The 23,980-nt window shown below is 52.3% G+C and overlaps 10 protein-coding genes across 10 annotated transcripts; 5 read left to right on the top strand and 5 right to left on the bottom strand.

Moving 5' to 3' along the window:
• Positions 1-70: 70 nt before the first annotated feature.
• A1O1_04533 (uncharacterized protein) lies at positions 71-1,956 on the top strand (the record flags this gene model as incomplete). The annotated part of the gene is made up of 2 exons (XM_007725425.1): positions 71-334; positions 382-1,956. The coding sequence occupies 2 exons, from the start codon at positions 71-73 to the stop codon at positions 1,954-1,956; spliced, it is 1,839 nt and encodes a 612-aa protein (XP_007723615.1).
• Positions 1,957-2,344: 388 nt separating this feature from the next.
• On the bottom strand, positions 2,345-3,535 carry A1O1_04532 (uncharacterized protein; the record flags this gene model as incomplete). Its single annotated transcript, XM_007725424.1, has 1 exon — positions 2,345-3,535. One exon carries the CDS (start codon positions 3,533-3,535, stop codon positions 2,345-2,347), a length of 1,191 nt encoding a protein of 396 aa, XP_007723614.1.
• Positions 3,536-3,829: 294 nt separating this feature from the next.
• On the top strand, positions 3,830-4,264 carry A1O1_04531 (uncharacterized protein; the record flags this gene model as incomplete). Its single annotated transcript, XM_007725423.1, has 3 exons — positions 3,830-3,870; positions 3,926-4,158; positions 4,212-4,264. The coding sequence occupies 3 exons, from the start codon at positions 3,830-3,832 to the stop codon at positions 4,262-4,264; spliced, it is 327 nt and encodes a 108-aa protein (XP_007723613.1).
• A 672-nt stretch (positions 4,265-4,936) lies between these two features.
• Positions 4,937-6,466, top strand: A1O1_04530 (uncharacterized protein; the record flags this gene model as incomplete). Its single annotated transcript, XM_007725422.1, has 1 exon — positions 4,937-6,466. The coding sequence occupies one exon, from the start codon at positions 4,937-4,939 to the stop codon at positions 6,464-6,466; it is 1,530 nt and encodes a 509-aa protein (XP_007723612.1).
• Positions 6,467-6,539: 73 nt separating this feature from the next.
• Positions 6,540-7,700, bottom strand: A1O1_04529 (uncharacterized protein; the record flags this gene model as incomplete). Its single annotated transcript, XM_007725421.1, has 1 exon — positions 6,540-7,700. The coding sequence occupies one exon, from the start codon at positions 7,698-7,700 to the stop codon at positions 6,540-6,542; it is 1,161 nt and encodes a 386-aa protein (XP_007723611.1).
• Positions 7,701-8,877: 1,177 nt separating this feature from the next.
• On the bottom strand, positions 8,878-9,702 carry A1O1_04528 (uncharacterized protein; the record flags this gene model as incomplete). Its single annotated transcript, XM_007725420.1, has 1 exon — positions 8,878-9,702. One exon carries the CDS (start codon positions 9,700-9,702, stop codon positions 8,878-8,880), a length of 825 nt encoding a protein of 274 aa, XP_007723610.1.
• Positions 9,703-10,354: 652 nt separating this feature from the next.
• On the top strand, positions 10,355-17,916 carry A1O1_04527 (uncharacterized protein; the record flags this gene model as incomplete). The annotated part of the gene is made up of 6 exons (XM_007725419.1): positions 10,355-10,567; positions 10,621-10,765; positions 10,820-11,088; positions 11,153-11,515; positions 11,563-16,983; positions 17,032-17,916. 6 exons carry the CDS (start codon positions 10,355-10,357, stop codon positions 17,914-17,916), a joined length of 7,296 nt encoding a protein of 2,431 aa, XP_007723609.1.
• Positions 17,917-19,011: 1,095 nt separating this feature from the next.
• A1O1_04526 (uncharacterized protein) lies at positions 19,012-21,446 on the bottom strand (the record flags this gene model as incomplete). Its single annotated transcript, XM_007725418.1, has 6 exons — positions 19,012-19,107; positions 19,158-19,436; positions 19,518-19,845; positions 19,943-20,459; positions 20,524-20,945; positions 21,001-21,446. 6 exons carry the CDS (start codon positions 21,444-21,446, stop codon positions 19,012-19,014), a joined length of 2,088 nt encoding a protein of 695 aa, XP_007723608.1.
• Positions 21,447-21,782: 336 nt separating this feature from the next.
• A1O1_04525 (uncharacterized protein) lies at positions 21,783-22,517 on the bottom strand (the record flags this gene model as incomplete). The annotated part of the gene is made up of 1 exon (XM_007725417.1): positions 21,783-22,517. One exon carries the CDS (start codon positions 22,515-22,517, stop codon positions 21,783-21,785), a length of 735 nt encoding a protein of 244 aa, XP_007723607.1.
• A 1,067-nt stretch (positions 22,518-23,584) lies between these two features.
• Positions 23,585-23,850, top strand: A1O1_04524 (uncharacterized protein; the record flags this gene model as incomplete). Its single annotated transcript, XM_007725416.1, has 1 exon — positions 23,585-23,850. A coding segment is annotated over one exon (266 nt), but the record flags the coding sequence as incomplete, so codon positions are not given.
• Positions 23,851-23,980: the final 130 nt, after the last annotated feature.

The following is a 23,980-nucleotide window of genomic DNA, read 5'->3' as shown; positions in this document are numbered from 1 at the left end:
CTCCTCCCCGTCTCATGCCGTCCTGATCGTGTTCACGCATCGCCCGACGCGTTTCATCTCTGCAACAACCATGTTCTACTCGGAGCAACTTCTTGCGAAGACCGGGCCTTTGGCTCGCGTCTGGCTCGCGTCCAATGTTGAGCGCAAACTATCGAAGTCACAAATCCTGCAGTCGGACATCCAAAGCAGTGTTGGCGCTATTGTCGACCAAGGCCATGCCCCGATGGCCTTGCGCCTGAGTGGTCAGCTAATGTTGGGGGTGGTGCGAATCTATGGAAGAAAAGCACGGTATCTACTGGATGACTGCAATGAGGCTCTGATCAAAATCCGAATGGTAAGATGCCCGACTTGTTGCGCGTAACAATGCTGAATGTTTCGCAGACTTTCAAATCCACCAATAACCATGATCTGCCGCCTAATGCGACAACGACCATTGATCTCAACCTACCGGAGCTGCTCACCATCGATGATCTGTTCTCGAACATGGACTTCGCATATCCTATGACCCAACAACCGGCTATCACTGGTGTCGAGTCGCAAGACATGGACGAAGATTGGACCAGTTCCCTCAATCCTCAGCAAAGCAGTACTCAATCGATGTTGATTCCCGGAGACGAACCTTTTTACAACGACGACGACCTGAACCTGGACTTTGGAGATCGTGATATGGGTATGAATGAGACAACCGTTAGCATCAACGTAGGCAGAAATGCGCCTTCTCCTACCCATGGTGTCGAGGAAGTCTTTGGTGAAGAGGGCCTGCTCCACGACGACGACGATCTTCAAATTGATCTAGGTGAAGATATTCCTATGATGGACGAGCCAGATATGCCTGCTAGGGATGACGAGGTTGTCCCTGAGATAAGCAACGACGAATCCCTTGCTTTCGGGGACGACGAGACTCTGCAACTACGACAAGCCACGGCTGGTGAAGAGCGTGCTCGCCAATCAGAGTCGCCCTTGTCAGAAGCTGGTTCGGATGTGCTGCGCGACCTGGATCGGACTTTTCAGAATGTGGACCTGGACGAGGTCGAGGAAGTTGTTGTTCAGCAGCCTCAACGGAGTCGGAAGCAGAAACCACTTGCCCCTGATGTCGAAACCGTCCTTCACAACAAGCAGATCAAAGCCCAGGCTGAAGATCGTACTAAGATTCTGAAAGCACCGTCTTTCCTCCCCCGAGATCCGCTTCTTCTTAGCCTCTTGAGCATGCAGAAGAATGGCGATTTTGTTCTCGACGCAATGAATGATGGTCGGTCCAGGGACTGGGCACCAGAACTTCAGGGACTGCTCTCATTTGAGACGATCACGAGATCCGGCCAGCTGAAGCGAAAACGGGATAGCGGAGTAGGCGGACTTAGCGAAGATGAGCACAGCGAAAAGTCACCCCGTTTGGAAAGAGGAGACGATGAAATGGAAGACGAGGGAGTCCAGATTGAGGAACCCAGCTTTGGCATTACAGGTGGGATAGCAGCTGATGACAGTGCCCAACCACTCATGAGCGAAGGCGGTCCCGCACTAGAGGATATCGTTCTCGGTGAAGATGAAGAAGGCATCTTTGGTGGTGATGATACGTTCGATGACACAACAATACCTCTTGTCCACCCGGCAGACAGCGGCCCAGTATCGTTGGGGACCAAACACGCCGTCCACATCTTGCGAGACCGACTTGGCGATGCCGATGGTACACATCCATCCTCGCCCGCAAAGAAATCAGTACTTCTGCAGGAGCTTGTACCCGAAGGCAGGACAACTAAAGAAGATGCCACAAAGATGTTCTTTGAAATCCTTGTTCTAGCCACGAAGGACGCCGTCAAGGTCGAACAAGGGGACAAGGCAATCGGCCTGCCACTTCGAATCAGAGCGAAGCGCGGCTTGTGGGGGTCATGGGCGGAAGCGAGTCCGGGCGAAGATCCTGCAGCCATGACGGCTTCACAGCAAGTTGCGGTGGAGTCATGATCACTGCTCGAACAATGGAGGCATGAGCTTTGGTGTTTACTCGGTGTGCTCAGAACGTGATACCCCAGGCCGAATAGGGCAGTTGACTGTATCTCGCGACCCAGGAGTCTTGCGATCGGGGTTTTGGGCGTCCAGATTTGTCTGAGTTAGGGTTGGAACGAGACCTGGTAGCGATGGCGTCTCTTTCTCTGGATTGAGCTCACATTGCGCAGCATGGGGCTTCATCTGGTTGGGCGTGTAGTCCTTTGGGTTTGTAATGTGTTCATAGTTGGGTAGAAAGAATTCTTTCCCAATCGTTGGTTGCCTCAAGTTGCTCGCTCTGGCCGCACACTCTAATTCTTCTGTTCTGCATGTCTACGAAGAGAGGACTTTCATACTGCTGAGCGATCTACGCGTCTTTCACCCACGACCCATCGTCCATGCGGCCATTCCGCTTCGGCCCTTCTCTCAACCAAGTCTCAACCAGGCCGGACTTCGGATCCTCATCTGGGAGCCCACGTGAACGACGGACCTCAAGCACCGCATCCCTGACCCTCTTCGTGCATTCCTTCCTCAATTCAATGGCTTCGGGGTGATGCGCAAGGCTCTCAGGGACGATGCCTAACATAATCTCATTCCAACTAGAATGACCCCTTTTCCTTGCGTCTTCGTCCGCTAGCTCACGCCACCGCTTGCGAAGGTCGCCAAAGACAGCTTCCACGTCCAACTCGCTGCCAAACGTGACAGTTATTTTCTTCCCTATGCGTGGTAGGAATCTTGGAAACCGTCGACTTTCGTGCATTACCTGATCAGTGCCTTCGATGAACATGGGAACTACGTCGGGACATTCAGGCGGTTCCAGGATCAGCCGGGCCACGCCCCACTTGAAGTATCGCATCGTCTGATCTTCAGCCTGGTGTACCATACCCTCTGGGAATATGTGAACCCAACTGTATGAATTGCAGGCGTACCGCGACGGGGCGTGGTACCATCGCTCGTCGCTTGGCTGTGAAGGGTACGCTGCAATGGGCACGACGTCTGAAAATGGATCGACGCAGTCTCGTGGCCAACTAGGTGTATGATATGTTTGATGTAGTCTTGGATCATTGTGGGGGCAGAAAGACATCTTGCGCGAGCTGATTTGGGAGAGTAGTCTCACACCCTCAGTCATTGTAGCCTGGAAAGGACCACCGTAGGGCGAATGGTACATTCGATGGGTAGGCAGAACTTGGCCGAGCGTGAAGAAATGCGAGAGGGCGGTGTTTTGGAAGCAGATGTCGTGGCTCCCAAAGGACCATCTATTGTTCATGTAGCCATGGAAGGCGGCAAAGGAGAGTGGCAGAACGCCCCAAATCAGAGGGTCGTCGATGACGGAAATGTGGTTCGATACGGTCAACAGCCCTCTGCGACGAGTTTTGTAGTCGGACCGAGACTTTAGAAGGTCGAGGAATCGAGGCAGGCCATTGACCTCTGTTTTGTTGAACCCGTAGATAAAAAGGCGCGACAGGGTCGAAACGGCGAGGATTGTCTGGTATGAAGCCGACCTCCAGAGAAAGCTGGGGAGCTCTGCATTGGGGTACAGGTCATCATGGCCCTGCATTGAGACTGCTGCTTTCCATCGAGCCAAAGATGACGGCTCCGGCAGACTGCGTCGTGTTTATGCTCTGCTTGGATGCAGAGGAAAAGATTGTTATTCACAAAAAAAGGGCGGCGAAGTACTACTAGTATACTACCTACTAGCATGCATGGAGAGTCGGGGCTGCGGCGATCTAGCTCCACCTTCTAAAAATCCCCAACACGAATAACCCATCAACTAACAACGCAACGTTTACCTTCCGTCAGGTAGCCCAAGTCATCTGGGTAGGGAACAAGCTCTCTCCATCCGCTTATAATTATGTTCAGACCGACTGCGCCGCTCTCTGGCGGTCTGTTATGGTATGTCCAGCTAGCGTCGAAGCTGCAAAGAGAAACCTACTAATGGTCCTACCAGGAAAATTCCATGGCGACTGTCCCCAATGCAAAAGGCGCGCCAACGAAAGAGGTTAAAGCTAGTTGACAAGGTCGTCGACACCGTCAGCACAGCGTTGCAAAAGAATGGAGGGATGACGGCGAAGGCCGTGGAGAGATGGTATAATGAAATGCCCAGGGAAGAGGAGATGCTCCCGAAAGACAAATATACCATTTTCGATCGCAAAGAGAAGAAATATCGGAAAGGCATTCATAGTATGTTCAGTCGGATGGATTTGGCCTCTATCTCCATTGACTTATGGTTACAGAACTGCCCAAGTGGACACGGGTTAGCCAAAGAGTAAACCCGCCAGGATTCTGATCGACTCGCAGCGAACGACTTTCATCCTCAGACATGGTCCGAAAACTCCCTACGAAAAAGCTCCGCTCTATACATATGAAGCCTTCTACCTGCCGTGACGTCCAGTGATGTCCGCTCAGCAGCCTTCACCCCAGGGACGACTTCGCTATTCATGGAAATCTGGACCCCGGCACTTCCGAATACCATCAGCAAAATTCGGGTCTTTAAGAGCGCCGAGGTCCTTGGAGGAGTAAATACCAAATGCAGCAGGGGGTTCTAGATTTGAGGAAATCTTACGCAGGGGCGTCCACGACGTGCTGGTGCAGACGCCGTCAGGAGAATCGACTGTGATGTGACAACGGCGCGAATTCAACCTGGCCCGGCCGAGGGACCTACGGTGAACGGGAAGATCAATTCAGGCTGGAATGAACTGGTATGGTCATCCTTTGCTGAGATCTCGCGGAAAGGATGATCCAAGGGTGCTGTATGGTAGTACACAGAGCTGTATGATCGGTTTGCTGCGCCGCTACAATTGTGAATATAAAGCGGCAGGGGATTTTGGCCAGAAATGACATCAAACATCGACCCTCCGAATCTCTTCCGCCACCAACATAGACTCATACTTCAATTCTGTTCTTGTATTTCTGTCCCTGTTCGAGCGTCTTCGCACTCCATCAGGATCTCGCTCAATACATGCCAAAGAAGCATCAGCAGCGAGCGCTCTTGACCAAGCCACAGTCCAGCACTCCGCACACCCTCTCTCTGTCCAAATCCTCCGCATCTACAAGCCAGAATGCAAGGCCGCAACGTACGGTCAATGATCTCATTCGCGAATCCCGTCGACTTCAGATAAGGAATGAACCACGACCTCCTCCCGCTTCGACTGCCTCATCAATACCCCCTGCTCTCAGACAGGTCCTCGACATCCCTTCCCCTCCGCCTCCAGCACCGCGGGTCGGGTCGAGATTGGGCGGACCCAGCCGTCTACGGCGGATTCCAGGGCCTCCTCCACCGAGAAGCTGGCTTGCGGACAGTATCCATGCCTCAAAGGAGTTTGGATGGGTGGCTGCCGATGACAGTAACCGGCGCGTTCAGGTTCGAAGCAGCAATCTGCCCGAAGGCGCTTTCCCTCCCCCGGGTTCCCTACAAGACTTGGTCTTGAAGAAAATCGCGACTGATTGGGGCTGGCATGCGGAACACGATTGTGACTACTTGGGTCTTCTACCAAAAAATCTGAAAGAGACATTGCTGAGCTACATCGCGGTCTACAATGAAGCTGTTGTCAATCCACTCAAGCCTTTGTTTCTGGATGATATCGAACAAGAAGAGCGTGACGAAGTGCGCCGGTTGGACCTCAGCAATGGCTTGGGAGTGTGGGCTACGATGAAACAGCTTGAAAGAGATCTCTTTACCAGACATGCCTTAATGGCATCTGGAAAGTCGGGACCACCCGCCGCTGCTTCTTCATCTATTCTCGCTCCTGAGAGCTGGGACGCCGATAATGACAGCGACGAAGCAACAAGCACGACATTCACAATAGGGCCCCAAATTGTGCCCAACTTCTTGAATTTGAAACATCTGTCCCTGGCTATGTCGCCGACCAACTCGAAAGTGGCTTCGTGGACTTCGCTGCTATCTCTGGCCGCTGAGCTTCGGACACTGACGTCTCTTTCGTTGGCATATTGGCCACAGCCCACCTTCACACCTCTAGCTGCATCCACAAGAGCTGTGGTTGACGTCCCAGGCTCAAGGCCGGTGATTTATGGCGGGTCTGATGTTTACACGTCGTATGATAACAACTGGAGGGAGGCTGCGGGGATACTGCGAACCTTGAGCAGATCGTTATATTGCTTGAAGTGGCTGGATCTCACAGGGTGTGGGGACTGGTTTGCCGCACTGCAATGGACGGGCTCTTCCCTTGGAGCCTCGAACTCCGAGAGACTTGGACCCGAGTGGAACGGTGGATGGAGAGGACTGGAAACACTTGTCCTTGAAGTCGGCTGGAGGCCGGTTCTGCCGGCAGTTGATGCCAAGCCTATACAGCTGGATCAACCAGCGTGGGACGTCGAGACCGAGCGCAAATTGTATCGATACAATAAGGAGCGCGAGCGTTTTGTTGAAATCCGGAGCACCGCGCAGTCCGTGGCAAGGTATTTGCGATCACTCCGAAAGGCGTCTGGAGGGAAGTGGATTCAGGTTGAGTATGGCGAGGATTTGACATAGTAGCTGTACACAAGGCGACAGAGACTTTGTCTGCAAGAACACACATCCTAGGTGTAGTACGCCCTCTTTTCACTCACTTGGTGAAGAAGTTCGTGATCCGCTGGGTTCCAGGTTCGATCTTTTTGGTTGGGCTCGTCTTCAATGCCATGCCCTTGTTACTTGTTGCACTTCTCGGTGTCTTGCTTCCTGCAGTCTTGACGGGTGTTGAAAGCTTCGCTGGCGGTGACGAGAGTTTAGTTTGCTTATTTGCCGGACTCTCTTCTGGCGCATCCGCCGCTAGACGTTTTTGCCCCTGAGTTTCTTTCACTGAGATGGGAGGGATAGGCAGCGGTGCATTGTTCTCGCTTCCATCGTGGTCGATAGTCGGCCTGGTCTCCTCTGGCTCAGTCTCTACCTTGGTAGAGTCGGCCTTGACATGCTTCTTGTTAGCACCGCTGAAGAAGTTTGCGATATTCTTCTTGTTCTCCTTGCTATCGACGGGGACTATGAAGCTGGGCGAGTTGTTCCCCACCTTGCCGACGGCAGGATCCACGGGATAGAACTCAAGCTCGCCTTCGTATGGTTTCAAGAGAGACTGAAGTTCTCTTGACCACTTGTTCCTTGTCGGGTCCAGCCACATTTTGACTTCATCGGTTCCAGGATTCAGAATGACCGGCATCCGATCGTGCAAGAAGTTAAGCTGCTTGTTAGAATCCGTGGTGATGATGGTGTAAGTGTACAGTTTCTCTCCCGAGCCTTCATATTGGGCACAGTCCCAAAGCCCTGCAAAGCACATCAAGTTGCCGTCCTTTCGCTTGACAAAGTAGGGGATTCTCTCCTTTCCTCCTGGGCCCTTCTTCAACCACTCGTAAAATCCCTGTGCCACGACTAGACAGCGCTTTTTCTGTTTCATAGTGTTCCACATCCCTTTGTTCTCGATCAGAGAGTCGTCTCGGCAGTTGATGGTTCGCATCATGGAGGAGTAGTCGGGTGCTCGTTTCGTCCAGAAGGGGATTAACCCCCATTTCATGACTTTTATCTCGTATCTGTAGGGCTTCGGCTCGCTCGCTTGAGGCTCGGTGTTCTCCTGCGGGTCTTCCTCTTCACCGGGACCGGTCTCGTTCGACTCGGGATCTTCTGCATCTCTGATACCGTGATCAGGCACTTCGGCTCGGTATACAAGGCCGTATGCTCCCGGTGGAAAGTTGTAGGTCTCGCGGGCTTCCTCATCCTGGGGAGCATCGTCAACGGGCATACCTTGTTGCTCTAGTTGATGCCTAACGAACGAGGCACGCTTGGAATTGTTAGTGGTGGCTGCTGATTAAGGTCATTTTAACGTACAATGCCCAAGGCATACCTGCCGCACATTGATGCGTGCTCGAATGGACAGAATGGCTCCTGGGGATGTGGACAAATAGGATGTCCGGACCAAATACTATCAGGGCGGTCACTGGATAGTAGTTAGCCTTGGTAGCGCACCTCCACAAGCCTTTTGTGCTCTGAAGGAGTGAAGTTCACGTTGACTCCTGCAGCTGCGCCTGAGTGCATGTAATTACTACCTTAGTACATGACGTCGGACACACGAGATCTGGGGAAATTGCTTGGCCCCCACTGCAACGCCTCGCGTGTAAACGTGTCAACCTTTTCCTCCCCCACTGCATTGCATGACCTCTCAATGATGAGCTTTGCTCCTTGCCCCCATGACAGAACTCCTTCTCTTCTCGTTTTCTTCATCATCATTGCTGCTTTGGGATGACAAGAATAGTCACCAGCGCAGAGTTGTCCGATAGAAATGACAGACGCGTTCGACCATTGCAAACAAGCGTCGAGGTCGAGGCAGCGTATCCGGGGAGCTGCTCGGTATTCCATGGAGCTTCCTGCTCCTGGTCCGGACCGTCCTTTTCGTCTTTCATTTGTCCACTTCCGACATCGGCTCACTTCCCAACGACACGCCTCACGACACTGAAAGGGACGACGAGGCCGTCACCGTTATGTGCTGTAACGGGATAGGCGTAGAACGGCGTACACCAATACATCAACAGAAAGACCCAGAGTCTGCCAATCGAAAGGTGCCATCTGACGACGTTCTTGTTTGTTCCAGGCACGACTTGCTTCCATGCATACTGCACGAGATCCTCCACTATCACAGCAGTTGCTTGAACGAGAAAAAAGGCCCATGCCCCTGTTTTATGGGGGGAGATGCCGCATGAAATGTCTCCTAGCGCGTGGAAGCCAGCGGAGAACGCAAAGGTAAGGATAAGTACCATGTACCGACTGACTAGGGTACCAGGTGGCAGCCTCAAGATATTGTATACAGTATACACACTGGGTGCGAATATACGGTTTCTGACCGAGAGATGCCAAAAATTGCTGCATTTAGCACTTTTGTTAGCAGCATGCCTGTTGAGCCACCATACTGTTCGGGATATCGCTCACCTCCAAAATCTCCGGATGGTGTATGGGAAGCCGTTGTCGATATTGAACATTGGTTTCCACCATTCAACCGAAGTCATGCCAGTCAAAACCATGACGAGGCTGATGGCCGTCACCGAAGTCGACAACACCAAATAATTGACCAGCCAGAAAACAAAAGAGCAGACGAGGCGATCGACAAGCTCCTGGCTTGTAACCTCGTTCAAACGAGAAAGCAGAGGGATTCGTTCTTCCGAGAAAAGCACTGCTTGTCGTTCCGGATCACCCAGTGAAGTTAAGATGTCCAGTGCCAGATAGCATGCGATTAGGTGGACCGTGGTGGAGACGATGAACCGTTCTTTTGACGGAACGAAGGATGGATCTTTCCTGTCAAAAGGCTTTATACCGCGTGTCTCAAACACTGTTGCACAATTGCGAAAGCTGGACGCCGCGTACAGCCCAAATTTGAGTCGATTCCACAAGGTGTCAGCGCTGAATGGTGACCTCTGATCTTTTGCCCTGTTGCTAGCTTTCGGACCAGAGTACTCAAAATCCCAGCGGCTCACGATGGCCACATCGATGTACTGATATGTTGCCAGCACGGCTTGAGACCCTCCCCAACTAACTTGGAAGATATTGTCCACACGCCGCCGTGCGGTTGAGATATACGCCACTGTTATACAAAGTATGGGCAGCAGCATGGCAGGTCGTATGAATGATGATGGCTTCGTGAAGCCTACAGTCAGGCCTGTTAGGATGATTTGTGCGGCTAGGATTGTCCATGGATGCAAAAAGGGGTTCAAGGATGACTCCATGTCGATGCCCGTGACAGCATTTTCTGCCATGTCTGTATGCAGTGACAGGAACAGGTCAGGCACCTCTTCTACCACCGGACCTTATAGTGGTAGCCAAAATCTGAGCGTCAGATGCAGTCTAGGTAAGCTCAAAGATCCCCCAGCAAGAGAGAGCACTCGCAACGGGGAGTAGCTCTGTGAGAGTCTACCGCCCCAAGGAAGGACCTGAAAGCACCCGAAGTTGACGGCACCTGCAAGTCCTATGGTAAGAAGGCTGATAAGGCGAGACGTCTGTCTAATTCAGTTGCCTGATCCAAAATCGGCACCTTTTTACTACTCTTCGGGGCCTTTTTTCTCGTCCGAGTTTTATCACCAAGAGTTTATCAGATGACATCAACCCGGGAGATGTGCCTGAACATACAATCTGGATCTGCTCTGACTGTCAGACAGATCCCAAGCAGCAGCCCGGATTTGACAGCAGCAACCAGAGTCATGGCAATGTCTAAGCAGTGCAACGTCAGCTATTAGCTGGTCTCATGAGATCCCAAAGCACTGATTGATCCCTGGTTGATCAAAGCCGCATGCAATTTTCTTGGGTACCAGTCCGCAAAGCCAGACAAGCCAAATAAGCTAACCGAACCTACAACTACGCTTCGTTCCTGCATTTGTCAATCCGCAAGGTCCTGGGATGTCTTCGAAAAGCATGGCGTCGGCAGAGAATGTGCATGCTGCCTTTGATGATGCCGTTGAGCCCATCGCCATTGTAGGCATGGCATGCCGCTTTCCTGGGGATGTTGCGTCACCCTCGGAATTCTGGGATATGCTCGTCCGTCAGCGTTCTGGACATGGGAAGGTCCCTGCCGACCGCTTTGATGCCAACGTTTGGACACATCCCGATCATGATCGCAAAGGGGCGGTAAGATCTGCTCCAATACCGGAAACACTGGGCAGCTACTCATTTGCCTACAGATTCAGGCCAGGAGCGGGTTTTTCTTGCAGCATGATATTTCGCTCTTCGATGCTCCATTCTTCTCCATCACTGCGAAAGAAGCAATGGGAATGGATCCAATGCAGCGACAGATCCTTGAGGTGGCATATGAATGCTTCGAAAATGGTCAGCTGTGGACCCTCCCCTTCCCTCCGACAAATTCAACTGACAGTGCTACAGCCGGTGTTCCCTTCGAAAATCTCGCTGGTAGTATGACATCGGTCTATACGGGGGTCATGACCAACGACTACGAACGTATCAGCCAGTCCGAAATCTTCAGTCTACCGCAGAATGCAGCATCTGGAACCAGCCGCGCCATGTTGTCCAACCGGCTGTCTTGGTTTTTCAATCTGAGTGGTCCAAGTTTGACATTGGACACTGCATGTTCCTCTAGCTTATATGCCATGCACCTGGCGTGTCAGTCTATTAGACTACGAGAGTCTCAACAGGTATGGAGCACAGGCGTCATCCGCTTCTATCTGACAATGCTGACTAGCTCACTTGCTTTGCCAGGCATTGGTAGCCGGCGTCAATCTCATCCTTCATCCAAATTTCATATCCCAACTCTCGTCCATGCACATGTTGAGCCCTGATGGCATCAGCCACTCTTTTGATGAGCGGGCGAACGGTTACGCACGCGGCGAGGCTATCGGAGCTATTCTTGTGAAACCATTATCTAAAGCCTTAGCTGATGGCGACACTATCAGGGCAGTCATTCGAGGGAGCGGTGCTAACCAAGACGGAAAGACGCCTGGCATTACCATGCCGAGCAGAGAGGCTCAAGCAAAGCTCATCAACACCACATATGCTACCGCCGGGTTGACTACGACAGACACGACCTACTTCGAAGCTCACGGAACAGGGACAAAGATAGGAGTATGTCTTCCCGATACGCGATATTGCTTTTCTAATACACAAATTAGGATCCCATCGAGCTCTCAGCCATCGGCGCAAGCTTTGCTCCGGATCGCACACATGACAGACCTCTATATGTCGGCAGTGTGAAAACGAATGTTGGTCATACAGAAGGTATGGCTGGTCTTGCCGGCGTAATCAAGACAGTTCTCAGCATGGAGCATGCCGTCCTTCCCGGCCTGGTAGCCTTCGAGACCTTTAATTCGAAACTGCTTCTTGACGACTGGAAACTCGAATTGCCTCTTGAGTCTATGCCATGGCCCTCGGATGGTCTCCGCCGCGCAAGCGTTAACAGCTTTGGCTTCGGAGGCGCAAATGCGCACGTCATCCTCGATGATGCATACCACTATTTGAAAACTCGCGGGCTTGAAGGGCGTCACTGTACGCGAGACCTTCCTCCTCTACCGGCCGCCGTACTTTCTTCACGAGTGGACAGCAGAGAACAAACCGTGTCGAAAGACTTCAAGCTACTGCTGTTCTCTGCACAGGACCAGAACGGATTGGATCGCTTGTCGAAGCGTCTAGGGCAGTATCTGTTAAAAGAGCCTTCCCAGGGACAACGACCCGATATCGACTTGGATGACCTCGCCTTTACTCTGGCCTATAGACGGTCCCAGCTTGGAATCCGGTCATTTGCAGTATGCCGCACTGTGCGTGAATTAGCGACTGACAGCCTTAGGACAATATCAAGTTTGAAGCAGAAACGGCACGGGCAGCCGGAAAACATCATCTTTATCTTCACCGGTCAAGGAGCACAGTGGCCGCTGATGGGTCGCGAGCTGCTGCAATACAGCGCTTTTCATGATAGTGTCTCCAAGAGCCAATCGTATTTGGATGAACTCGGGTGCACTTGGAGTGCGGCTGATCTGCTGCATGAGCCGGGTCCAAGGATCAACCTGGCAGAACACTGCCAGCCAATTTGCACCATCCTGCAGGTCGCGCTTGTAGACCTGCTCGCATCTTGGGGTGTCACGCCTCGCGCTACTGTTGGCCACTCCAGCGGCGAGATAGGAGCCGCCTACGCTGCCGGCGGCGTAAGCCACAAAGATGCTGTGAAAATAGCTTACATGCGAGGCTATTATTGTGGTCAAATACAATCGCGCCTGAAGGAGAAACAGGGTGCAATGTTGGCTGCAGGGCTTACAGTACAAGAAGCGCGACGATACCTTCAAGAAGTTGACGAAGACTCTGTTGTTATTGGCTGCATGAACAGTCCGTCCAGCGTGACCCTTTCCGGGGACGTTCATGCGATCTCATACCTGGAACAGCGGATCAAATTGGATGGCAAGTTTGCACGCAAACTCCGAGTTGAGGTTGCATATCACTCGCCGCATATGCAAGCAGTCGCTCAGGACTTCCTGGACTCGCTGGACAGTATCGAGCCCACCAAGGACTTGAGAGTCCCCATGTTTTCTTCCGTGACGACGAAACAATTGGACTCACCCGTTCGACTTAACGCGCAATATTGGGTGACTAATATGGTCTCAGCTGTGCGGTTCTCCGAAGCTGTAGATAGTCTTCTTGCGCTTTCAGAACCCGGCTTCAAGGGCAGAAAGTCGAAGCCTGTGAACTGGTTCGCTGCGGTCGAGATAGGACCGCATGAAGCGCTGAAAGGCCCTTTCCAACAGTGTGCTCTAGCAGCTGGAAGCAAGAAAGCTAGCAGCCTGATCCCATACACATCCATGATCCGACGTGGGGAGCCAGGAACCAAGTCAGCAGCGGAGGCTGCCGGATTGCTTTGGTCACTTGGTCACCCCATTGATGTCCTCAACGTGAACAACGTGGACACCGCCCGCAGGAAAAGCTTGACTTCTCTCAGCAATTTGCCACCATACGCGTGGCAACACAGCAAAGGCTTCTGGCATGAGTCAAGTAGTTCGCGAGCTACCAGGCTCATCACTCGACCGAGGACAGATCTACTGGGTATTCCGGCGGACAACCAAAATCCACACGAACCACGTTGGAAGAACTTCCTGCGTTTGTCAGAAAATCCATGGATGAGAGATCACGCTATCACAGGGACCATCTTGTATCCTGCGGCAGGCATGCTCGTCATGGCTCTTGAAGCTGCCTTGCAAATAGCTCAAGATCAGAAACGTGTGGTGCGTGCCATTGAGTTCCATGACGTGCATTTCGAACGCGGCTTGGTCGTACCGGACTCTGACGAGGCTGTGGAAACGAACATCAGCTTGAGGCCTCACGAGAGTTTGGATTTGTGGTTTCACTGGACAATCGACTCTCAGGGCAGTGATTTGTCCTGGAAGAGACACGCCCATGGTTTAATTTCACTTGTTTTGGAAACAGAAACAGGCCCTAGTGACGGTGTTTCGATGTGGAAGGCCGAGACAGCAAAGTTCAGCTCCATCAAGGCTGCGGCGAACGCCTTGATCGATCCAACAGCATTCTACGCGCAACTGGCACATGTCGGGATGGGTTATGGTCCGGCATTCACGAATCTAACCATGGCTGCTGCCGTCGCAGGTGAGCAAACCGGCCACGGCACTATTGCTATTCCCGACACCAAGTCCACCATGCCGCAAACCTACGAGTTCCCTCATCTCATTCATCCAGCAACCTTAGATGCTATTTTCCACCTCATCTTTGTGGCTCTCTTTGAAGGAAAGCCCATGACCGAATCAGCCGTCCCGGTTAGCATTGAGAAGATGTTCATCGCGGTCTTTGAGCCACTGTGCTCTGGCGAACAATTTTCAGGCTACGCCACCGGCCGGAAGATCGACGCGAGAGACTCGTCTGGTGATCTGGTGGTGTCAGATAGCAATTGGTCAGGGCCCAAGATCACCCTAAGTAACCTTATTGTGCGCAAAGTCTCTTCCTCGGCGGTGGCCAACAACAGAAATGACAGGCAACAAGCAACGAGGCCGCCTGAACGGGTTTCCGAGTTACTGTGGATGGAAGACATTGACCTTCTGGAGCTGCCTGCCGCCAACACGCTGGTCGAAACAAATTCGCACAGATATAGATCACTCGCAAGTACTTCCTCCACTGCAAAAGCAGCCGCGTGGTTGGAATGGGCCTGCTTCAAACGTGCTGATCTGAAGGTTACTGCTGTGGCTGATACTATCCTATCTGCCGACAAGGTGGTTGAAGTTTTGTCAGCTTTTGCGCCAGTAACAGGCTCGGAGAGGCGACTTGCCAATGTCTCCATTATTACCACGTCGCAGGAAGTCCAAAAGCATCTAAAAGGCCATTCAAAATTGAAAGACACAAGCGTTAAGGTGATAAGGGTTGAACCTGGATCTGCCGAATTCAGAGAATCAAGTGACCTGGTCATCTTTGGGTACGATTCTGCCTGTCTTGTCCTGAATGATCGACTTGGAGAATGGGCCTCATGCCTCACAGAGGGCGCCAAGCTGATGGTACTTAGCGACAGTGCTCAGGACACGGCTGTCGAGGCCGGCTTGAAGGCGCATGGCTTCAACGAAACTTTGCTTAAGCTGAGTGACAGTTCCGGCTGTGTGCTGGTTGTTGGCGCCTCTCCTAACACCCCTCCCCGCGAAACCGAAGTGGTGTACATGCTTGCGCCGATGGCGAGATCCGAAAAGCTCACACATTTCATACAGCACTTGAGTGCCACATTTGCTTCCGAAGGAATCACACTGTTATCGAAGTCACTGAATGACATCGAACACTTGACTGGACAAAAAGTGATTTCCCTACTGGAGGTAGAAGACCCGTTTGTTATAAATTGGTCGGAAGCCCAGTTCGATCAATTCCGTCGATTGGTGTTCTCTCAGCCCTACATACTGTGGCTGACTAGAGGGGGAATCCTTGCCAAAGGTGAACAGTCGTTGCAGTTTGCTCCCACGACCGGTTTGCTGCGAACAATCAGGACGGAGATTCCACAGGTCGCCATGCCTCACTTGGATCTTTCACCATCGGTTGATCTTGAGAACGCATGTACCGCGGAACTAGTGCGCAAGGTCTTCAACTCGACTGCAAAAGCAGCCGCCATGGGTCGCGAAGACCTTGAGACGGAGTTTGCTGAACAAAACGGATCTCTATTTATTCCTAGAATCTTTGGAAACAACGCTATGGACGGTGAAGTCAATTCTCATGCAGAGTCTCCCACCCCTGTTCTTACTCTGGTATCGGAACAGCAAGCGAGGCCGTTGAGGCTTATCAAAAAACCCTCGATGGCACCAGGAGGTCAGATCCAGTGGGAGGACGACCCGGATGCTATACTGCCTATTGCGGACGATGAGGTTGAAATTCAGACCAAATATGTGGCGGTCAGCTCTGCAGATCTCAGCCGCCCAGAGACCGTCGTCCAGCAGAATGGAGGCGCCTATGCTGCGAGTGGAGTCATTGTGCGGACCGGAGCAGATGTGGTTGATCTCCTATCCGGCGATGAGGTTGTCTTCCTGGCGCCTGATCGGAAGACACTCAAGACAATATTACGCCCGCGGAAAAGCTTGGTCGAGAAGTTACCAGAAGACGTCATGCTTCAGGGAGCTCCTCACCTGTTGAGTTCTGCGATGGTTGCATACCATTCTTTACGCAACATTGCCAACGTTTCCCCTAATGAGAGCGTCTTGATCAACCTCGAGAACCAGGATACACGTTTTGCTCTTCTGCAGCTCGCAAGGGAGAGATCTTGCAAAGCGTTCATTGCAGTGACCTCACCACTAGAGAAGAATGACTTAATGAGCCGCTGCCAGGTTTCCGGGAGCCGCATCTTTTACTCTTCGAACAGGGACTTATTACCTTCTCTGATGGCAGCGACCATGGGAAGAGGCTTCGATGTTGTGATAAGCGATCAGATAGGGAGGTCCCGTCGAGAGATGAGTTGTTGTATCGCCGAGGCTGGCCGTTTCGTCGATTTGAGTCCGACACTTGAGCTGAACGACATCAGTCCAGATGCATTTCGCAAGAATGCAAGCTTCTCTTGGGTCGACATTTGGCGACTACGGTCTGCACAACTGGAAAGCCTCTTTGAGGGAGCCACTTTCTTACTACGCTCGTCTATCCAGGTCCATAGCCGCGCTCCTGTCTTCGCCAATGACGATTTGGAGGGTGCCTGGAGCTTACTTCAGGAGAGACCAGGTTCCAGTGTCACTATTCATTTTGACGACAAGGCCCGGCTTCCCGTCAGTCCCCGCCCTGCGCCGCCGCCACGTTTGGATTCAAAAGCAACGTACGTTATTGCTGGAGGTCTGGGCGCCTTGGGACTTACAATTGGCGAGAACATGGTCAGCCATGGGGCGCAGCATTTGGTACTGCTGTCACGGTCAGGCGTGACCAGCTCGCGCCAAGAGCATGCTGTACTCAGGCTTAGACAACGAGGCTGCCAAGTTGACACGGTGATCTGCGATGTGACTGACCGTGAGCAAGTGATGAAGGTCGCGCACCTGGCCCAACAAAGCTCCTGGTCCATCAAAGGCCTCATCCAATGCGCAATGGTTCTGAATGTAAGCTTTGGCCGGACTACTCGTACTCAGGTGCTGACTACAAAACAGGATAGTATCTTTGAGAACATGACGTTCGAAAAATGGAAAGTGGCAACACAACCTAAGATCAAAGGAACATGGAATCTGCACGACTGTCTGCCGAAAGACCTCGATTTCTTTATTGTGCTCTCTTCCATGTCTGGTATCATTGGCAACGCTGGGCAGGCCAACTACGCAGCCGGCAACACCTATGAGGACGCTTTGGCACATTACCGACGTGGGCAGAGTCTGGCGGCGACGACATTAAATGTGGGCCTTGTGACTGATGCAAGCCACTTTGATGCCGACGCCACCATCGAGGACTATCTCAATCGGTATGGCCACTGGACGTCGGCGATAGTGACCGACAGGGAGATGCAGATTGTGATTGAAGCTGTTATGCGTGAAGCTACGAAAGCAGAGTCGCCGAATGCGTCTCAAGTTCCGATCATACCGCTATCAACTCAGATGCTTGTTGGTCTGAATGGCTCCATTCCCCGAGGCCCTGGAAGTCGAAATCCATGGTCCAAAGAACGCAAGTTCAATCATCGGATCGAGTCAGGTAGCCAGTCAGAGATGATCGCTGGCAGTTCCACACAAACTCTGGCGTCACAACTCCAGAAGGCTAGCAGCGGCGCAGAGGCAGTGGCTCTCGTCGAGGCTTCCCTGCGCACCCACGTCGCCGCCGCCATGACAGCCTCCGCGGACGACATCGACAGTGACAAGCCATTGTATGCCCTCGGCGTGGACTCTCTGAAGGCCATCGAAGTGCGGAACTGGGTGTTCAAGGAGTTAAAATGCGATGTCTCGGTGTTCGATGTGCTCTCCCCGATCCCCTTGGCACAGTTGGCTGCCAGGCTGGCAAAGAAGAGTACACTGGTTCCACCGGAGCTAGTTGCCTCGATCGAGGAATAGCCTCCAGAGGAGCAATGTTGTCAGTGTTTCGGGAAAAAGTGTTGGTGGATTCAACATTTCCGGTCTCTGCTTGGTCCGTAGTGACAGCGTCTTGTGACCTTAGGTACTGCTGTGGCGCAACCAAGGCAACAGACGTTGTAGATACCCAGGCAAAGTCGTTGCCTTATTCTGAAAGAGCCTCAAACCCCTTTCGTGCCATGGGCGACGGAGGAGTTAGGTTTCGAGGCGCTCAACTCGTCTCTAGCCTATGGAACAAGACTCAATAGGGCGATCGTATACAGAGATAGCATCATGCAGGCTGAATCTGGGTGTCTCTCTTGTTCCATAGGCTTTCGTTGAGTGGCAGTATCAGTGCCTAGTGCAAATTCACTCATTTGAAGCTGTCCTGTGCGCTCTGAGACGTTACGATAACCTGGAGATCGAGTACTGAGGTCGAAGTTGGCATTTTCAACACCCTAGATAGCCCTGAGTTGATCATCGCTCAGGATACGGCCACGGCCACTAGATTTATCCTCGCTGAGTGCCGAGGCTCTCCTGAGGCGACGATACGCTGTCCAGCTCATTGAGAGACGTTATGATGTTTGAAAATCTCTCGTTGAGGCACCTTCTTTTGTAGTTGGTAGACGTTCTGGATGATTCGTACTCGACGAGGAGTATCTATGGTATTGTGCTTTTTCCGGGGCGAGGATGGCGCCTGTAATACTATAGATGCCTCTTTACGACAGCGCTTTCTTGCCGTTGTGAATCAGGCTATATTTTGCTCGCAAATTGCTAGTGAAGTGTAGGGAAAATACCAAAGAGTAGAGGTAGACGACGTGTTGCGAGACGCGTCTCGACTACTACGTAACGTGGATGATCCGCGATTTGAAGTTCAACATGCAATGCACGCAGCCTGCCAAAGAAAGGTGGGGACAAACACTGCATTTATGAATTATCTACTCTGCAGTACTACAGCTCATCAAGTTTATACGGTCAACCATTACTCAACAATGGTTTATTGTTGACTGCGGCGCGATATCATCGCGATACGCGCAACCATCATCATGCCAACCTTAGGTACCCAGGTACTTATCATCAAGGTACTGAACGTCAACATCACGTCGTCTCTCCCTTGTACAGCTGTTTGATGTTCTCTTCGTGCCTCTTGAGGATGGCTTTCCGATTCAGTTTTCCAACTGCGGTAGTCATTTCCTGAAAATCGGTCGTCAGCACAAACATCTCCCTCGTCCCTTGCGACTTACATTCAATGGCGTCCATTCGTTGAGCGGCGATATCACCACCGCTTCCACTGTTTCGATACCGGCCAAGTTGTGCTGGCGCGCATGCTCAAGTAGCTGAGGGAGAATCAGTTGCCGGGCCTCTGCAACTTGTGCTGCATTGGCCATGTCAAGAGGAAAATGCAGGAGATTCTGTAACTCCTGTCGGACGGGGATAATAATGGCGATGGGCTTGGACCTTGTTGCATCCGCGTGAATGCAAATGTTGGAGACAACTGGTGCGGCACGATAGATCGACTCGAGCTGCATGCCATTACTCTGTGTAAGTGCGGACTCGCTGATAAATCATGACAGTTTGGGGCCATTCATTCGCAAAGGTCTCACCTTTTCGATGGCGATGTATTCTCCATTGAGCGTTTTGACAAGGTTCTTCTTCCTGCCAATGATGGAAATTGTGCCACGGTCATCGATGCGGCCAATGTCGCCGGTCTTGAACCAGCCGTCGTGGGTGAACGCCTTTCGAGTCTCCTCCTCATTCTGCCAATAGCCCTCGGCGACACTACCTCCTCGAATCCAGATTTCTCCTTCAGGCGGCTGCGTTGTGGTGAGGTAGCCAGCCTCTTCATGATCGACGAGTTTGATCTCTACGGAGCCTGGTATGCTGCCTAGGGACCCAGTATGCCATTGGCACGGATCCATGATGCCTCCGATGCTGGGACCGTCAGCTAAATCCTTTGGAAGGCTTACAAACAACCCAATATGAAATGCAGAACCATGGGGGCAACTAAACAGAAACGGTGGTCACTCACGCCATGGTCTCGGTCAGGCCGAAGCCGTTCACTAGCGGTGCCACGACAAAGGATATGAAGTCTTGCGTCGCCTCCGCGATTGGGCCGCCTCCAGTCAACATAAATCGAAGGCTGCCACCAAGCAGACCTCGAGCTTCTGAGAACGCAGCCTGGTCTTGTTCTGGCGAAAATGTGCCGCCTGCGCCAATGGCCGCTTTCTTTGCTTCGAGGACTTCCCAGAAAGTAGTCTGTTTTTCGAGCTTCGTGGAATTAATGAGCGTCAAAATCGTCTTGCGTGCATTCTCCCAGATGGCTGGCACGCCGAGCATGAAAGTCGGGCGAAGTTCTCGAAGGTCACCTTGGCAGCCATGTACAGCAGAATCAAACAGAGTCCGCGGGCTTCCGTAGCCTAAGCAGACTCCCCAGAACAGACAACAGTGCTCGAATGCAAATTCTAGCACGTGTGCTAAAGGCAAGTACGCCAGATACCGATCGTGATGGTCGAAATGCCGGCCAATGACGACGTCGAACCCTGCCACTAGGTACGGACTGTGAGAAGACGAGAAGAAGAGATGGGAAGAGACGATCTTGCATTGCCGTACCTGCAGCGACCACGTTTTTGTGCTTCATGGGCACGCCCTTTGGGTCTCCTGTCGATCCCGAAGTGTAGAAGATGGCACATAGATTATCGGCGCTGGGAAGATGCGCTGCACACCGGTTTTGGCGTCCAATCGAAACTAGATCGTGAAAGTGTATGAAGGCAACGTGACCCATCGTTTGCTTCAATCTGGTGATCTCGGCGGAGGAGCTGTCTGAGTTGCCATCGTACACCACCAGACGCACTTCTGCCACGGTTTGAAGTGCATCTCCCAGTCGAATGAGGGCGTCTTCGTCGACAAAGAGGGCGGCTGCCTTGGTTGAGACGAGGGCATGCTGGAGCCCAGACAGTCCTAGGCTGCCGTATGCCGTGACAGCGGCAATTGATTGAGATGCAGCTCCATGGAACACGGCGAGCCAATGTGAGCTGCGAGACTTGTAAGTCAACCGAATCTACTTCTCTCCTGAGCATTCGTCCCTACCTAGTATGGGCCCAGATACAGATTTTATCATGCCGTTGATGGAGACCCTGCTTAACTAGGCCCGCCCCGATGTCTATGATCAGGCTGTCATATTGCTGATAGGATATAAATTCGTATCCTGTCAATTCTGGAACACTGGCTTCCTTGCTACGGCCATCAGACTCGTTTGATTCAGATCTGATATGAGTCTTGGCTCTCTTTCGCATGCCTACCGCCGGAAGTGAGCCGAACTTGCGTGAAGCTCTCTGCACCAAGTCCATGACCGTGTTGACTCCATCTTCCGGGATGCACCGCAAGCCTTCCCGGACTTTCACGTTGCGGTATGGAGGCGTCTCTCCCTGAACCGTCTGCTCATTCTGAACCGGAAGACAGAAGGGAGGCGCATGCTCTGGAGTTATGGTAAGGCTGAAAGCGTGCTTTCGCTCGCTGTGGTCGTCGCTTGTCATGATCACGGAGGCTTGGGAAGGCGGCTTTTGCTATGCCGACTTTGGAGTGTCGGGGAATCAATATCCCACGCATGCCTTTCCTACGCTAGGTGAGAGACGTGAGTCGTGAGCTTATTCGGGCCTATCGCAGTTGCGATCCTAAAATGGCCCGAGGAGGTTGTTGGAGCTACAATTTGTAACTTGGCGGTAAGACAGACTTCGATGTGGAGTCCCAATACGATCGGCGAGTCAAGAGCTTTTCCATTACCGACACGTTACTGAACCATGGGCTTGCAACGCACACTAAGAGAATGTTTCATTCTTATCTGTTCTACCACGGCACAGTCTTCTAACTGCCTACTCTTCCGCTAAAGCCGCAGTTCTGGTGCTGAGCAACCGCATCGTTCTTGAAAAAGTGATATTTAGGCTCGAACCCAGATCCTTCATTCCATGGCCGTTCTCAAGCTGGATCTGCTGCAGTTGATGTAGTGCTGAGGCCAATCCTCTCAGTTGTTTCACGACGAGGTCAAGGGCCAAGTGTCTGCTTTGTTCTTCGTCAAACTCATATTCTCCAAGCGACATCGACGACGGCAGACAGATCGTTCGGTTCCCAGATGCATTAGCTGGATCCCTGGACCTGGGCTGAGGTCGATCTAGACGTGCCATTTTGATAGCTGGATAATTCACCGAATGTGAAGTTTCAATTCGGGCGGCATTCTCTGCCGTGGTGGATTGGTGTGCTGGGAGCGAACGATATGTGGCAATGGCCGATTCGAGCCAGTCAACCAGCCTTTCATAAACCTTCAACAGTGTCTCATAAAAGCTGGTGGGACAGGACTGGCAGTCCTGAGATTTGCCCCAAAGCTCAAGGCTCTGCTCGCTGGCCGCCATGACAATGTCAAGACCGACCTCGTGGACATTTTGGATGAGTGACCAGACTTCGACAGCCTCGAGGGAACATTCACAGTGTGGTTTGTTCAATTGTCCGATCTGCAAGCTGGCCTTATTGGTGCTGTAGGATTGATGATCTCCTGGCTTGGTTGAGTGAGATGGTGTGCGTCTAGGGCCTCGACGATTCTGATTTGAGAACATTTCGCGAGGAAGTGCTCAGAGAACAATGGTCAAAAGCGACTGGAGCTTTTTTGAAGGGACTGGACCTGCATGCTAATTACCGCTGGTATCAACGAACTCCAAGGTCCTCCAAGTCATCCGAACCTTTGGCTAAATCTTCCAGCGAGCTGTGCATACTCCTTGTCTCCTGACTCAGGGCTGATGCGCTTACGATAGCGCATCAGCGTCGACACCGCGCAAAGCATCGACAGGCGAGTTGGTATGTGGAAGAAAGGACCCGAGAGTCTGCCAGCAATCACCGGTTGATCTCCGCTGGGCTTTGATCCGAGTAAGGGGACTTCCGCTATTCTACCTAAGATGAATCCCGAAACGTGACGCCTTAGCATTCTACCGCTACAAAAACCGCCATAAGAGGCATGCAAGAAGCAAAGCGTGCGAGGCTCCTGAGCAAACCAAGTGACGCTTCATCTTACATTGTTACACCAGCTGCCTTTTTCTTGAGTGTCATCTTCCTGGCGTCGTGATTCCTCCGTCATGCAGGAATCAGTGTCAGCCTCGGTACGGGATGGCTTCTCGCTCTCGTCGTGGCTAGCCGCTGGGGCATTATGCCAATGCCTCTTGATTCAGCTCATTCCGCTCCGCCTGGCCATCATCCCGGCTCTCGTCTTGATTTGTGTACGTCTCGGCAACAGCCTGGCAGCACTGTGCGGTCTCATTCACAACGACACCTTGGATGGCGTGCGTTTTGGACGATGGACGACCAAGATCCATTCCCGAAATGGGTCCCGCGCCGACAACCCGTCGGCTGAAAGAGTGACCGTGATGGTCCTCGGGGCCAGGGTACACCAGTATGTCCCATCCTGCCTGACCCCAGTCATTCGGAGAAATGGATGTTCGCTGATGGACATGATGAATATAGCCCGGCCGGATTTCTGGCCCCCGGCTTGGTTGAGGTCATGGGAGGCATGCAACAACTCTTCAAACAGTTGGATGATGATCCAAAAGAATGGGGCCGTAGGTGTGCCCTCTGAACAACGGCCTTGGAGCTTGCCAGGGAAACATCCTACTCCGACCTAACCATTCTGCAGTTCTCGGTCGCACTTCAGCCCTTGTGGCTTCTGAGGCCTCCTCGAACAACACCATCATCTGGCTGCTATATTGGGAGACACCCGAGGCGCTCCATCACTTTGCCAGCAGCAGCATGCATCCCAAGCTGGTGCAGGAATATCAGGCACGGGCCAAGGATACAGGGTATCACCTCGGGGTCATGCACGAAGTGTACGACGTCCCTGCACGACACTGGGAGACAATTTATGTCAACATGCGTCCATTTGCAATGGGTGGGTTGGCCTGATCCATTTCAAAACAAAAGAGAAACTGACCAGGGTTCCGCTCCCTCCTTCCACGCAGGGGCTTGCACAGTTCCTATCAATAAACCTACCGATGACACCAGCAATGTTTCTGACCGTGTAGGAACTCTCTTT

Source organism: Capronia coronata (genome assembly GCF_000585585.1).
Source record: "Capronia coronata CBS 617.96 chromosome Unknown acBCG-supercont1.3, whole genome shotgun sequence".
In the NCBI taxonomy this organism is placed as follows: Eukaryota; Fungi; Ascomycota; class Eurotiomycetes; order Chaetothyriales; family Herpotrichiellaceae; genus Capronia; species Capronia coronata.
The sequence above is the reverse complement of the archived record's forward strand: the minus strand, read 5'-3'. Positions and strand labels throughout refer to the sequence as shown.